The sequence below is a fragment of the Bradysia coprophila genome, unplaced genomic scaffold (genome assembly GCF_014529535.1).
Source record: "Bradysia coprophila strain Holo2 unplaced genomic scaffold, BU_Bcop_v1 contig_235, whole genome shotgun sequence".
NCBI classification, from domain to species: Eukaryota; Metazoa; Arthropoda; class Insecta; order Diptera; family Sciaridae; genus Bradysia; species Bradysia coprophila.
Window position 1 is genome coordinate 1036017 of NW_023503496.1, and position 16185 is coordinate 1052201.

The 16185-nt window shown below is 40.3% G+C and overlaps 3 protein-coding genes across 3 annotated transcripts; 1 reads left to right on the forward strand and 2 right to left on the reverse strand.

The window, feature by feature from the left end:
* Positions 1–1645: 1645 nt before the first annotated feature.
* LOC119077376 (zinc finger protein 135-like) lies at positions 1646–4076 on the reverse strand. Its single transcript, XM_037184567.1, has 2 exons — positions 4036–4076; positions 1646–3957 (listed from the first exon to the last, which is right to left on the reverse strand). Exon 2 carries the CDS (start codon positions 3939–3941, stop codon positions 1710–1712), a length of 2232 nt encoding a protein of 743 aa, XP_037040462.1. The 5' UTR covers positions 3942–3957; positions 4036–4076; the 3' UTR covers positions 1646–1709.
* Positions 4077–6137: 2061 nt separating this feature from the next.
* On the forward strand, positions 6138–10190 carry LOC119077440 (myotrophin). Its single transcript, XM_037184656.1, has 3 exons — positions 6138–6588; positions 6676–6786; positions 9725–10190. Exons 1-3 carry the CDS (start codon positions 6508–6510, stop codon positions 9893–9895), a joined length of 363 nt encoding a protein of 120 aa, XP_037040551.1. The 5' UTR covers positions 6138–6507; the 3' UTR covers positions 9896–10190.
* Positions 10191–13842: 3652 nt separating this feature from the next.
* On the reverse strand, positions 13843–15260 carry LOC119077413 (zinc metalloproteinase nas-15-like). Its single transcript, XM_037184626.1, has 2 exons — positions 14258–15260; positions 13843–14193 (listed from the first exon to the last, which is right to left on the reverse strand). Exons 1-2 carry the CDS (start codon positions 14992–14994, stop codon positions 14010–14012), a joined length of 921 nt encoding a protein of 306 aa, XP_037040521.1. The 5' UTR covers positions 14995–15260; the 3' UTR covers positions 13843–14009.
* Positions 15261–16185: the final 925 nt, after the last annotated feature.

The following is a 16185-nucleotide window of genomic DNA, read 5'->3' on the forward strand; positions in this document are numbered from 1 at the left end:
AAATGTGTCGGTTTTCAAAATTCCGTGAGTGTATAATGACGAATTATACAAATTTGGGTGTTGAAGCCTTCATTTACAACCACTCTCTGGACTTCCAAACTTTGAACTCCTCCTTACAGTTTCACACCACCGATTTTGAAATAAAAACTTCTTCGGACGACAAACAGAGTCTTAGCTCTTCCTTTGCCCGCACATCACGTACATACCAATTTTGCTTAACCTGAGACGAGACGTTCAGGGGCGCAAATTGCAGGAACCGAATTTCCTTTGGAGAAACATCCTTTGGAACGACAAACAGAGCTATAGCTCTTCCCATTCCCGCACATCACGTAAAGCTGTTTCGACCTCGAGAACTAGCGGCGGTCACAGGTCAGAGTGGACTTCGTACATACCAATTTTGCTTAGCCTAAGACGAAAAGCTCAGGGGCGCAAATTGCAAGAACCGTACACAGAAAACCAAAACAAGACTCCTTTTCACACTTATTGGACTTCAAGGAAACATCCTTCGGAGAAACATCCTTTGGAACGACAAACAGAGCTATATCTCTTCCCTTTCTCGCACATCACGTAAAGTGGCAAAAAAAAAGAAAAAAGAAAAGCTGTTTCGACCTCGAGAACTAGCGACGGTCCCAGGTCAGAGTGGACTGACCATCTTCAGTTGCTTCTGCTAGCCTCTTACACAAGACAGCAGCAGTACTTTCCATTAACAAGTGTAGGATAGTTTGCATTGAGACATTGCCATCTGCTGATGGAAAATTTGGGTAAATCGCGGAAAGCTGCTAAGAAATCACCAAAAAAATGCAGCAAAGCAAACAAAAGAATTGAGCCTGAGCTCCAAAAGCAAAAGTAAAAAACAAAAAATTCTCATGCGCCGTACTCACGATTCTTACGTCGTCACCAACCGTCTGATGCGCCCATTTTCACCATTCATCCATCCAGCGAAAACTGCACAATCACCAGCAAACAGCAACAACAACGAAACGGAAAAACGAAAATATCGCGAAAAACCTTCGATCGAAGGACTGAAAATGTTTCTTAGCCTTCTCCGCAGCAACAATACTGAACAAAATCAGTAGAAGAAAATCTCGTAGTGAGTGAAGTATGGCCTCAAGCTACACTAATTGGCCCAAAATTCCGCAAAATTGGTATGTACGAAATTGTGCCGGGTAGCTCAAGTGGTAAGAGCATTGCCCCGGAAAGGTGAAGATTGTGGGTTCGTCTCCCACTCTGGCACCAATTTTTCATTTCAAATGACACCTTCAAAATCACTCTACATTCCAAATTTACATTTGAACACTCAGAATTTCGTACATTTGAAGACTTTCCTCAAATCTACTGTAATAGTCCGTTGCTAAAGCGTAACGATAAAAATACCGAAGATTCTAATCAACGTGAAGGACATCCACAACATCCCATCCAGAGTTAGTTTTCCGACTAAAAAAACTAGGAGGCTTGCGGCTCCCAGCAAGTGCGTAATCTACTATTTGATAGATGACAACGGAGCCATAGTCCGGTTTTCTTGAAAAAGTAACCCAGAAAAATCCTTAATGCTTTCGACTGGATAGACAGACTGCGCGTAGACTCTATACTGTAGGGCTGAGCCACTGCTTAATGAGATTAAAATGCGATCGTTACATTGGTGTGACAATTTCAAAATCTTTTTATTGGAACCAATCTTTCGTTTAAGCTTATGAAAGACATTACAAACGTTACAGTGAATCGTCGGCCATTTTCTTCGTCTTCATCATCTTCTTCAACTTCAGTCTTTGGTACTCGGACGGTGCACCGATTTCGCGATGAGAGTATTTCTTATGTCGTTTCACCTGCGAATTTTCATTACTTCTGTATGGACATAGATCACAAGCAAACGGCTTCGAGCCCGTATGTGTCCGTAAATGAACCGTCATGTAACTTTTGCTGTAAAACGTTTTACTGCAAATGTCACACGCATAATTTGTGTCGGCACTATGACCCCATCTGTGTCGCTTCATGCTCAGCGCAGTTTTGAATTTGCTTCCACAGACATCGCACTCGAAATTTCTATCATCCGTGTGGGTTCGCCTATGGTGCTCCAGCGTGTCCTTCCGTGAGAATTTCGATCCACACGTCTCGCAAGCGAATCGCCGTTCACTATATGAGGCATGGGTCAGTTGATGGGTTATCATGTTGGCTAGTTGGTTGAAGTTCTTGCCGCACTCCTTGCAAGAGTACGGCGTCGATCCGGAATGAATGCGTTGGTGAACTTTAAGATTCTTCTTCCCGCTGAATGTCTTTCCACATTCGTCACATATGCAGGACGATTTTTCCTTCTTGGCACGTTCGTGGGCTCGTTGATGGATTTTCAAAGCGCTGACGCGCACGAACCTTCTCTCACATTCGTTGCAAGAAAACGGCCGTTCCGTTGATTCATCACATGAGTTTTTGGCTGCGGTGTCTTTGTTCAGTAGCTTTCCTTTATCACTCGCATTGTGATCATCCGATGTCGTTGGCTCAGATTTCCAGATGTCTAATGATGGTTCGTCAATCTCCGTCGTTTCTTCTTCTTCCTTAATTTGAGTTAAGACGGTTGAATCAACGAACAGTGACTGTAGTGTGTCGGTGCTATGATCTACCGAAAACTTATCTTCGAATTCGGTGGACTCGTCGTCATTCGTCTCTAACCAGCTTTCTGAACAGCTTGACTCGCTCGCTACGCTTTTCTCGATTTTGATGGTTATGAGCGGTTGTTGAGACTCAGTACCAGATTCCGTTGCATCCTTCGATTCATTCAAGTCAGGCGTGTTAAATGGGACAATGTCCGTTGAACCTATGGCACTGATTTCTGATGATTCTAATGACTGCACATGATCGTAGCTACTTTGCTCGTCGTGTGTAACAGTTTTGGGTGCTGGACCTGTTACGGATATCCTGTCGAGTTGCACTGCCGTCTTCTGTTGTTTCAATGGAGCTGTTGATAGGCCATGTTGCTTCATTCTGTGCGTTTTAAGCGTATATTGCTGAGTAAACCGCAGCCCACATTCCTCACATCCGTAGGGCCTAACATCGCTGTGTATCACTTTGTGCACGCTCAACGCTCCGTTCTGAGTGAATCGTTTGCCGCAAATTTCACAACCGAATGGCCGTATGGTCAAATGATTACGTTGGTGCGCGTTGAGACTTGTCTTGTGATAAAATCCTTTTCCGCATTCCGAACAATTGAACGGCTTACCATCGACGGCGGTGTGCGTTTTTTTGTGCGACTTCAGCAGTGATCTGCTGTAGAACCTCATTTCGCATTCGTCACATTCGAACGGACGGTTGCCACTGTGCTCCAGTTGGTGTTTAGTGAGACCGCGTCTTTGGGCGAATCCCTGACCACATTCGCTACAGACATACGGCCGCTCACCACTATGCTTCGATCGATGATGGAATTGCAGATAGAATTTCGATTGAAATCCCAGGCCGCACACCTCGCAGAAAAACTTGCGTTCATCGGACTTTCGGTCGGCGTCGTGCGTCCTTCGGTGTAGCTTCAAAGCATAACTTTGACGGAAGTTGGCTCCACAGTTTTGCTCAGGGCAAACGTAAGGCCTTAGATCGGAGTGCAACAGTTTGTGACGACGGAGATTTTCGGGTCGACTAAATTCCTTGTCACAAACGTCACAGACACATGACTGCTTCTTGCCCTTCTTTTCAACTTTCTCACCATCAGATTTGGTAGCAGACATTTTCCCCAGCTGTCGCTTCCGATTGTGTCGTTTGTCGATGATGCATTTGACATCATATTCAGCAGTTGGATCTTGAATACCACCAATTTCTATTGAAGCATTTTCGGCCTCACAGCACGAATTGTTCGACGCATCTTGGCTAATTATTGTTAGCAGCTCGGCATTGACATCGATGCCAGTTTCTAATTTGACGGTGTCATCGTCAGGTTCAGTCTTAAGCCAGACTACTTCCATGGTCTCTAGTTCGATGCTGGAATGAACAATTTGCTGTGAGCATTCGGTATTTCATGTTGATTCACTTGATTGCTGATCAAGCGAACAATCGTACCTTCGAGCTGGGTTTTGCTGGTGAAGTTTACACGGAATAATCTCCCGGACTATGGCTTCAACAAATCGATCTTACAGAGAGTGCCCGACAAAAACATCGTCGATCGATCAACAAACGTTCGAAAGAAAACAAAAATCTCATTTTTGACGTTTGGATAATAATAACATTGCAGTTGCGTGTGTGAGTGTGTGTATGTGTATGACACAAGGCTTTGCTGTGAGCAGCCGCTTCTGAAATGAAATTTGAATTCCTTTTTTTGGGATATCTCTTTCTTTATAAGTTCTGGAAGGACCTAGGTTTAGGCTACCTTTTCTAGTCAGTAGATGTTGGGACCCCAAGTTAGATGCAATTAATGCGAAAATAAAACCTTCAAAACACTTCTCTCCTCGATGAGTAAGAAGATATTTCCTGGTCTCATCTTGTTAGACAAAATTTTGTTACAAAAATCTCTCAACGAAAAATTTGTTTAATCTGACCACACATTCCTATCTTGTGACTGGTGCAACCAGAATAGATAATTTTATCAGTTTTCGAGTTGAAATGAATGAATTTACAGAATCGAAAACCCGCTGACAACACTTGAATTACCTAAGTTCGACTGCTTATTTGTGCTAATCGTTTTTGCATCGATTTCACAAATTGTGTGATTGTTTTCGGATGACAAGTTTTTTACCGCTGGGCGTAGATCTCGTAGCATTCATAATTTGACAGTTGCAGAACTGTCAAGTTAAGAATTCTTAAATTTAGGAATGTTACAAGAATCGGCACCCTGGGTGTAGATTCTCATACTGTTCGTAACTTGAGAGTTGTATGTATAAAATTCCATAAGAACTGTCAAGTTACGAATTCTTAAAGTTAAGAAAGGCATGAGAATCTACGCACTGCTCTGATTATAGAGTGTTCATAACTCTGGGGTACAGATTTGTTCCAGGGCCAAATTTCAAATTTCATCAATATTTTGTATAAAAAAATCGCTTGTGTTGTTTTGCTGGGGATGAAATCATTGACATTTGTGCTGTTAAAACTCGCGTTTATAGTTATTTCGAAAAAACCTACTGAGGCGACGCTTTTTTTGTATTCACAAAATATACTTCGGTGCGATGGTAGTGCCATAATAGATTGTGGAAATTGTTATCGTCACTACCGCAAAAATCAGCTTCGAGCCGGTCTTTTTAGATACGAAATTCAAAAATCAAAATCATTTTTTAGGAAATTAAATTTTCGATCACATTGTCCACGAAAATATTGTTCGATGAAATGACCGACTTGCCGACAGCGTCAATCATTGAGAGTCCTGTGAAATAGTGCTCAAATCCGCAATCTATGACAAAAACATAATAATAAACGTGAGTAACCCACGGAGAGTAAAAACTCGCGCTCTTAGAACAATTCATATTAGACGGTCTCGGCCTGAACAAAGAATCGATTACGCTAGACTGGATGGCTAAGTGGTTACATTTACAAGTCTTCCACCAAAATGATCCGAGTTCGATTGCCATGTTCACATTGACGTTTTTCTACTTATTTTATTGGTTGGTAACTGTCACGTAAACGGAGTAAAAAATTGAAATAAATTCAATTTCCACTCCGTTTGCGTGACAGTTCTTTTGTTCTATTTTACAACTGTCATGTAAACGGAGGCTAAACGGAGTGCTCTTTTTAAGTGGAAACTATACTTTAAGCTTCACCTTCGCAGCTCGGAATTAAGTCTATTGTATTCGTAGATTGACTTTCGTAGAGAAGGATTAAAATGCGAATCATAGACTTGCCTCATTCTTCTCGACGAGCGTTGATAAACGGTACGGTTGAATCTAATGTCAAAACTATGCTTTGTCATCATTTTAATCATTTTGTGGAGATGCGTTACTCGATCAACAACAGCTAGCTATCCGAGCGGAAGTATGCTGGTGCTGTTTGCTTGAAATCACTCTCTCCGATAACACTGTATTTACTCATGTACCACTCATGCTTGAAGTGCCCTGCTGTATTACATAAAACATTCTCTTATCATAAAGTGCGCAAACAGCATGATACGACGCATAGGGTAATTTTATAATCGGTCCTGTCAAACCATTTTCTGTCACCACTGGCTTTGTGTGGTGGTGGTGGTGTTTTTTTTTGCAAAAGAAATGTCAACGAATTCCGTGCAGTGTGTGTCGCTTATTTCGGTTCCCTGTTTGCATTTGATTAAAACAAAAGAAATTTCCGAAATATTCGCGTGAATCTGTGTAAATTCAGCAGATCGATTGATTTCAAATCATTTCCCGAAGTGAAGCAGTGACAAAACCATTCCGTGTCGTTCCCCGCGAATAAGGTTTCATCAAACGCCGGCTATCGAAAACATTTTTCGATTACAAAACATTGCGAAAAGCAAAAAGTGCAAAAAGCTAATTTGTTTGGGTGCACGAACGCGCTGTGTGTCTTAGTTTAGTTTTGGGTGCATCTGGAATATCGGAAAAAAGCGACAATAAAATGGACAAAAGCAGCGAAGAATTGCTGTGGGCAATTAAGAACGGCGAATTGAATACCGTAAAGGATGTCGTTGAGAATCAGGTACGTGTGGTCGTTCATTCTCTTCGCATTTTTGTCAGACATGACACGTAATATTCTGTTTATGTCGTTCCTCCGTATCTGCACCAGAACTTTGACGTCAACTATGAGATTGCTTCACGATATCCGTTACATTATGCAGCTGATTATGGACAGACGAACGTTCTGGATTATCTACTGACCAAAGGAGCTAACGTTGATGTATGTTATTAATGCTGGTTAGGGTGGATCGGTTTGTAGAGATTTTTGTGTGTGAATTGAACGACCTTTTGTTATAGTTCGAAAACTGGGGAACTGTAGGAAGGGAGAGGAACGTAGCTTAATCCATGGTGGCTCAGGGAAATTTTAAGAGCGAGGGAGGGCGAAATGGACTCTGCTTAAAAGGAAGAAAGCTTTAAGGATGTTGAATGTGAACAGTCGCCGGCAAATAATTTCGCTGCAGGTTCCATAGGGTTCTCTGTCTCGGAAATCTCTTATTTTTGACTCGGTTTATAGTTCCTTTTTTTCGCTTCATCGTCAAGCAGAACTTCACACTTGGCTTAACGGTTTAGGTTTTCAGTCAAGACTCGACACTCTCCATCCGTTCCAACGTATTGTCTATACTATTTGAAGCCTTCATTTTGACTGTTCAATGAATCAGTGTTCATCCAGCAACAGGTTAAAGTTCAGGTCAGGTAATTTTAGGAAAATAGTCGGAGCCGATATGAACCAAGATTTCATTGAAATGTGTCAAGTCAGCTTTTAGTTAATCTGAAATGTTCTCGCCAGATTTCAAGATCGAGAGAGATTCATGTCGGGCTCAAGTAAATCAGTTCAGAATTTTCATTTTTACTCCAATTCGAATATTCTTGACCACACCTTCAAGTTCTTTTATAGCTCGATAGTGCATGTACGTTTATAATAACCCGGAGGGGTAGGGTAATCTGGCACACCGTCACATCGATGGTGTGCCAGATTCACCTGCACGGTGCGAATTTGGCACAGCCATGACGTTTCGTTACATGTCGTAAAAGGAGGCATGCTACGATAGCGTGTGCCAGATTCCCGGATGCCCTCGAAGAATAAGCGCTTTTTTCCCACATACCAAAAAAGTACTTCGTGTGAGAGACAAAATTGAATTTTTTTAAATTTTTGCTTTGTTTATTGGACGTCTGAGCTGTCACAGCTAGCTCTCTCAAGGAGTACTTTTTGTTGAGTGGAAACCTTACTTAAAGTTTGTTCAAAACATTTGGTCTTTTAGTTATTGGAATGTCCTAACTTAGGTAGACTCAGTATGTCAATGAAATGTACACGTATAGTATGCCTACCTACCCTCTCGAAGGCCGTACCAAGTCTCGAAAATAAAATTGCCGGAGCGAACATGTTTCGTCAAGTTTAGGTGTAAAACGATGAAATTTTCCTGGCCGGCCACAGTGACTCAATGTGATTAAAAGATGCGTCAACTCACAGACATTTTCGAAAATGCATAACTTAAAAATCCTTACCGTTAGATCTCGCGTTACATGTTCAATTAAAAATCAGAAAGTCTTGCAAATAGGACGTGTTATATTGACCTTAAGAGCAATGAACCCTTTGTAAATTTGCAGTCCACATTTAGGCGGAAAAGTATTCGTTTTTTTATGATTTCTCTGAATCAAAATCTTTTTTTGAAAAATTAGAACCATCAAAGCACGCAAAAATGTCTTACTTTTAAAGGAAAAATTGGTTTGTGAGTCACAACTTATCACACTTGGAGAAACCTTTGCAGATTGTGCAAATTTATGTAACATGCAGAGGTTTCTCCAAGTGGGTTAAGTTATGACTCACAGACCAATTTTTCCTTTAAAAGTAAGACATTTTTTAGTGCTTTGATGGTTCCACTTTTTCAAAACAAGATTTCGGTTTCGGTTCAGAGAAATCATCGAAAAACGATTATTTTTCCGCCTAAATGTAGGCTATAAATTTGAAAAGGATCCATTGCTCTCAAACCATGATTTCCACTAATATAATTCTTATCACGTTGGCTAAAAGTCAAATTCGCTTTGTTAGATTGCATTGTATGCCAAAACTCAATTCTAACGAATGCAGTTTCAACTACCTAGAGAGGAAATTTGTACGACGAAATGTGGTCCCAACATCAGTTTGTATAATTTTGAATTTGAATTTTGAACAGTTTATTATCAAACGGCCCTGAAACGAAAATCTTGGCGAGTATAACTGTTCTAATAAATGGATTTGAAAGGTTCGAACTCTCTACAAATCGCAGTTGCTCGGAATTTTCTCTCTAGGTGTAATTATACTCTTAGGTTCCAACAATATTTTAACACCAAATGCATCATAACAAATCTTATATTCACCGGAAGCTTGGTTTCCGTAAAGTTTGTGATCCGTTGAGCGTTCGCGTTACCTTCAGTGTTTATATACTTCGGCTGTTAGCAGTGAGGTGCGGCAGAACAGGAAAAGTAGATAAATATGCAGTTTTTCTTGCTTTCTCGCCAATAGCAACAGTTGTACAAACCTGATTTTGAATATTTTGTTTCGTCTCGTCAATACCTTCCATTTGACATATCTGACACCATTTTTGAGAGAATGTGGATGGATATTCTCACTCAAAAATGGTGTGTGAAATATGGAAGGTATTGCCGAGAAATCAAGCAAAACGCTGCCAAACGGCATATTTTCCTGTTTTCCCGCACCTCCTTCCGGTTGAATATCGTTGCCGTAGCATTGTAGTAAAAGAAAAATCAAATATCTCCCACTCGATGGGAAGAGATATGTTCCCGAAACAAGTCACTAGTTTGTTGTGGCCAAATCCTCAACGAATCAGAGATATTACGGATCCGGACTTTCAGGTGAATTGATTTTTTCAATGTTGACAATCATCATATTTTCTTGTGCCTAATGTTGTTGCACCTGCTAAGTTTCCCTTCACCACTAGCTGCAACTTGACGCTCATAAACTCAATGTGTGTTCAACACATAACGAAGCTAAATTCACCTGAAAGTAACTGTGCATTTGCACAGTGCAAATTGCACTACCTTCAGTGTTTATATACCTTGGTTGTGAATGGGACTGAAATGTGTGAGACAATAAAACCGAAACCGATCCGCCCTTGTCACAAGCGATTTTTTTTTTCATTGAAATTCTGCAATCGAAACAGGCAGTCGATAAGCATGGCATCACACCGATACTGGCCGCCATTTGGGAAGGACATACGGCTTGCGTTCAATTGTTGCTGGACAAAGGTGCAACGAAAAGTGGAAGTGCCCCAGACGGTACCAGCTACGTTGATGCAGCCGAAAAGCCTGAGATTAAAAAACTTTTAGCTTAAGATGCGGACGTGAGTGGGGAATTGGTCGTCGTCGTATGTCAAATGAGAAACAGTGTGTCGTATCAGTATTTCGGTCAAACATCAACAATTCCATTATGTGGCTACGTACACAACGGAATGTTTTTACGTAAATTTGTAATTCTTAAGAAGCAAAATTTTTGTTGTTTATAATTTAGAGACAAAAAATGTTTAATTTCCCGGCAAAGAAAAAAATATTTTGAGAAACATAACGATGTCAGCGATGTAGTAGCTTCGATTGGATCGGCAATAAATTATGTGGAAATTTGAAAAGGGATTCCATCTTTGAATTCATCAGGAAAAAACTCGAAAAATCAACGGTAAAATTGTGAACAATCTCAGAATACAGTGCTGCATCTATAGCATATTCCCCTCATAATAAGACTTTTCTGGGTTTACACATTCACTCTAAACTGGTCCATCACAATACTCTGCAAGATCGCATGCGATATCACAAGTGTGGTCTTTTTGAGTTGAAATCTCTTATGGAAAGTTGACACAGCTGGGGTGAAAAAGTTTGGAAAAAAGTAAACTTGAAAGAACTGAAGCGAAAAACAGGGAAGAAAAGGTGAGCAAAAAGTTGCGGTTCTCTATCTCGTGAGAGAATGTGACGTTTTTAACCCGCCTGAATATAAAAGTGATTATTTGTTGGACTACTCGCTGTGCACGGTCTATATATATCCCTTTCAACTGTTGTACTGAGTAAAAAAGTCCAAAAAAACTGCAAAATACGGAAAAATGGCTTGACTTTAGCATAATTTGGGGTAGAACGTTGTGACCCCGTTCATCGACCTAGCCTTCGATGGTCAACTCTTTCGACCCCATATTAACTGTACATTGTTGTCACATATCTCAACTTTCTAACGACATATCACTTCAATGTGTATTTACAACGCACTTCAAGCATGAGTGAAACCCGACCGTGTATCGAACAATTTTTTGCATTGCAAAGAAATTTTGAACAAATTTTCATCCAAAATTCTACTATTTGGTAGCTGGCTTTAGAAGCACTTTTGCTTGAAGTGCGTTGGTATTTGGAATCAATTTAATGCGTAACGGCAGGCCTACTCAAAAAATATGAACCATGATCAAAGTGAAGAAGATTCATAGTGGTAGAGAATTGACAGCACATTTTGTTAGAACGAGCTCGTCCAAAAAATTCAGCTTTAGTCACAAGTCACAAACAACGTTTTTTGCGTTTGAAAACTGAAATGAGACGAAACCACAACAACAATACCAAAGAAATCACTCTACGAGCCATTTCAACAGCAAAACATGTCCACTTGATCGCGGCCAGAATTTTATACGTGAAAATCCATTTTCGGCCAGAGAGAGGAGAGAACTTTCTTGGCTGTAGTTTGCGTGTCGAATCCACCGAATTTCAGTCTTCAAGCGCGACAATAGTATGTTGTTTTACTAGTATTGTAATGTTGATTACGAGCGATTTCAATCTAGTTATCGGTATAGCAATCCGTCGTATTTCAATTCACGGTGGCACAAAACCTTTTTAGGCAACTGAGTGACAATTTCACCTCTAGCCACTTAAATAGTTTTTTGAGAGGAAATTTACATTGCCAAGCCGATAGAATTGGCGAAGGAAAGACTTGTGGTTTATAGTAGAATTGTAGAATTAGTAACACTACAACATAAGCTAGCGTTCCGGTTAAAACTTACTGCTTAGAACATCATCTACTATTTGCACTATAGAGTGTTTAAGTGAGAGAGATGGCGAAACGACAACCGATTGTTCAATCTGGGGATCTGCTGTCAGATTCTTTTGTATTATCGATGACAGCAGACCCCGAGTTGATTTTCCATCTCGCTCTACTTAAACACCGTATAAACCACACGCCTTTCTTTCGCCAATTTAGTTCGGCTCCACCTCGTTAGGACAAAAAATTCAGCCTTCATCACGAGTCACAAACGACGATTTTTGTGCTTGACAACTGAAATGAGACGAAACCACAACACCATTAACATAGAAATCATTCTACAGCCATTTCAACAACAAAGCATGCCCACTTGATCGCGACCGGAAAAATATATATGAAATTCCATTTTCGGCCGGAGAGAGCGTCCGAGAAAGTACTTTTCATACCTAGGACCCGAAAAGTGCGTATTCGATTCCACACCTCGCCTTCGGCTCTGTCTGGAAACTTCTCACACGCTAAAAAAGACTTTTAGTACTAGGTACGAAATGTACTATTCTTGGCCGCAAATACCTCTCTCTGAGAAGTAAAGAAAAATTGAAATTCTCTATCGTAGAATGCGTGTCGAAATCCGTCGAATTTCAGTCTTCAAGCACAAAATAGTTTATTTTGTCATGAGTGATGAAAAGCTGAATTTTTCGGTGCTAGTCAGCTCCGCCTCGTTAGGACAAGCCTACCGAAAAATTCCACTTTCATCACGAGTCACAATTGACGTTTTTTTTAGCTTGAAAACTGAAATGAGACGAAGCCTCTACAACATTGACAAAGAAACCACTCTGCAGCCACTTCAACAACAGAGAATGCACACGTGATCGCGTCTGAAAAATATGTATGAAATTCCATTTTCGGCCGGAGAGAGAAACTTTTTGGGCCGCAAATACCTCTCTTTGAGTTGTACAGAAAAATTGAACCATTCGATCGTAGTTTGCGTGTCGTAATCTGCCGAATTTCAGTCTACCGTACTAGTCGAGTTTTCGAGTTTTTAGCCCCGTACGAAGTACAAAGGGGCTTATAGGATTACGATGCCGTGTGTAGAGTATCGGTATTGGTCAACACTGATTATTGTACATTGAATGAGTTAGTATTAAACGAGTTGTCAAACTAAGCACAAGTCTTATTACTCCCGCCTGTAAGCGGATACATTACACCGTGTGTAATTGATGGAATTCGAAGCAGACGGTAAGGGCAAAGTGTTTGCCTATGTTCATAGATGACGAATCCGCAATAAAAATTTTGTCTGTCCGTCTGTCTGTCCGTCACGTCGATATCTTGAGTAAATCAAATCCGATTTCAAAAATTTTTTTTCCCTGAAAGATAGTCGAAATAGTGAGGCTAAGTTAGGGCCACCTAAGTGATTTAAGGTCTTTTGGTGATATTTATGGCAAAATAAACGATGGAAATGTAGCTGACACGGCAAATGATAGGTATTGTCAATACCAATCCAGGAAAAAAAAGTTTTTTTTTAAAATCGGGTGAGTTAGGGCCTTAGAAGTGAAAAGCTACTAGGGCCCTATGTGTATTTTACATAGAACTCGAGTAAATTTCATCCGTTTTTCGTAATTTTTGTTTCATTTGGAAGGTAATCGAAGGCCGAATAGAATGTTGTTGAAAAAAAATTAAATTTGGGTCCTTGGCCTAAGGCCGCTACTAGGGCCCTATGAGTATTTTACATATAACTCGAGCAAATTTCATCCGTTTTCGTATTTTTTGTTTCATTTGGAAGGTAATCAAAGGCCGAATAGAATGTTGTTGAAAAAAAATTAAATTTGGGTCCTTGGACTAAGGCCACTACTAGGGCCCTATGTGTATTTTACATATAACTCGAGCAAATTTCATCCGTTTTTCGTAATTTTTGTTCCATTTGGAAGGTAATCAAAGGCCGAATAGAATGTAGTTGAAAAAAAAATTAAATTTGGATCCTCGGACTGAGGCCGATACTAGGCCCTATGTGTATTTATACTCAATAAATTAAAATTTTAGGGCTATTTGAAATTTTTGTTTTATTTGAAAGGAACGTCGTACGGGGCTTCGTAATTGCGCTATGCGCAATTTCTAAGATGTACACATTACATAATAATTTTACTTTAACCACATTAACCGGCGCAATAGGCTTACGGTCAAAGTAGGGTGACAGACGCACTAGGGTCACGTACGCAATAGATATACGGGTTTGTACGGGGCTCAGTCGCAGCAAACGCTCCGACTGTTCTGATGGCTCGTTTGACTTCGGCTTCGCGTGAGTGATTTGATTTTCATTCGAATTTGGACCACCCTATCAACTGCCTCGCAGACGAATTGTTTATCTCAGTTCCGATTTTGTGATTTTTTTAGATTTCTAAACGAAGCGACACAAAAGCAAAATGAATAGTTGAATTTCGTCCCTTTATTTATGTCTCATTGCCAATTCCCATCAATTTGCACAGCGAGTAATACTTCCTGCTGGACCGTGGATTATCCAAACAACGATACAAATCGTTCACTTTCAAGCAATCCGTAACACTCATTCCCCTCCTCTGTCCCAGCTCCATTCCCGGCATTTTCGATGTAAGGGTCGGTTTGCCTTTCTGCTTGCTGTAACAGAACAGAATGCATGAGATGAGACAACGATGGTATTGTGTATCACACACACACAAACCTGAAATAGTTTCGACCGTAATGCATAACCGAGTCGTAATCGTATTCGAATGCAAACGATGTATTGCTCAACGATTGCTTTTCGAAATTGTTTTCGTATCCTTCTCTGATGTTCTCCCAATGAACCGTCACATAGTCGTCTCTATCGGCACGAGACTGTTCATGGAAAATGCCCAACGCATGCAATAACTCATGAATGGGCCGTGCTTCTGTACCCAGACAGTTCGGTCGACCTCCACTTGGCGGCTGCAGTGAAACAATCTGTGGACCACCAATTCGACCAACATACGACCAGCAGCCTTTCGGATATTTCATTGGCCAAATCAATAAGAAATCTTTACTGACGCCGTTCCACGGTATAAATCGAATGCAGGTCATGAACTTGATCGTCCGCAATGCCTTTAGAATGATCATGTGATCGGCGGGATCGTACAGTGGACTGATATAATACGGTACGGTGTTATTGGGCCACAATCGTTCGGGGAATACAGTCCACAGCAGACCGACTTTCCAGAAGTCGTGCATTATGTTGTCAATGGCAATGTCACCCTGGTACAGACCGGGCGCTAATTCTGGATCGTCTGATAACATACTCGGCTCATGAAGGAAAAAATTGTTTGGAACTGGCGGATGTTGAATGCTTGATATTTTCGGAACGACAATTGCAGCAAAATGTTCGGTGGCGATGAAACACACCGACAGCAAAAACACTTTGTGAAAATCAAGGTGAAAACTCATTTTAACAGCGAACACTGACACTGACGAGATATATCGACGTGATGTTTAAACCATCAGGTGTTACTAGCGACGATGAACTGATTTTCTACTGATTGGTACAGATGTTTTTAATGGCAACGAAATAGATAATCAAATTGCCGTATGTATACCCAGTTGCATCTTAAGTACATACATTGCAAATCGATAATGAGATGAATGTGTGCTGAATGAATAAAACGAAAGAAGAGAAGTAAAAAAAAAGTCGAAAGAAATTAATTCTCTCATTCGAAGACTGACAATAAAAACTGAGTTGAGATTGTAAGACAACATTAAATTGGAAACAATAAAATTGATGTGCAATTGATAATATGTAGACGAATATGTAATCAGTCAAAAAAGACCGTCAAGGGTAAAAGTGACGCAAGTTCTTTACTGCGTCTGCACTCAAATATTTTGCCAAAGATTTTACTCAAGAAGAAATTTCCTCAAAAATGACAGACAATCCGGGATTCACTCGAGTCAAAACACTAATTTGCAAGCAATTGAAGAAATGGCAGTCGATGAATTTTAGTATTTGTTCATCGCTGGAGGCTATGGACATACATGTACTGGAGTAGAGGTGCTATTTTTTGTTAAATTAGTCTGTTTGTTTGCCTGTCTGTTTGTTGGAATTGACTGGAAATACGTTACATTGTAAGGAATTGAAAGTAAATTATAGTAAATAAGGACTAGGCCCCACCTTTTGGGCGGGTCAAGTCCCTTGACCGACAATTTTATTAATATATTTGTAATCAATTTCAATAAAATTCCGTTGTTAAACTTCCAAAACCTCACAAATAACTGATATGAAAACCTTCGCTTGAGTCCAAATTCTTTGGAAAAGTACTTTTTGTGTTCTCAATTTCCTTGAAAATTTGCGGCAAGATTTTTAATCAACCATAAATCATAAATTAAATACAAGGACTCGTGTGAATTGCGGCTCTCGCTCCGCTCTGAACTCTGACCGCAAACTTCCCACTCGTATAAGCTGTATATTATTCTGTATCATAGTCTCATTGTTAACGCTAATCAGAAATAAGTGATGCGAATGTAGAACGATTAGGTACAATATAAACATAGCTAACGCCGACCCGTACGAAACACCTATTCGTATCAAAAGCCTTTATTGTGAAACTCTTCATTTCTCTTACTTCATTTTCTTCTCTGCTGAAA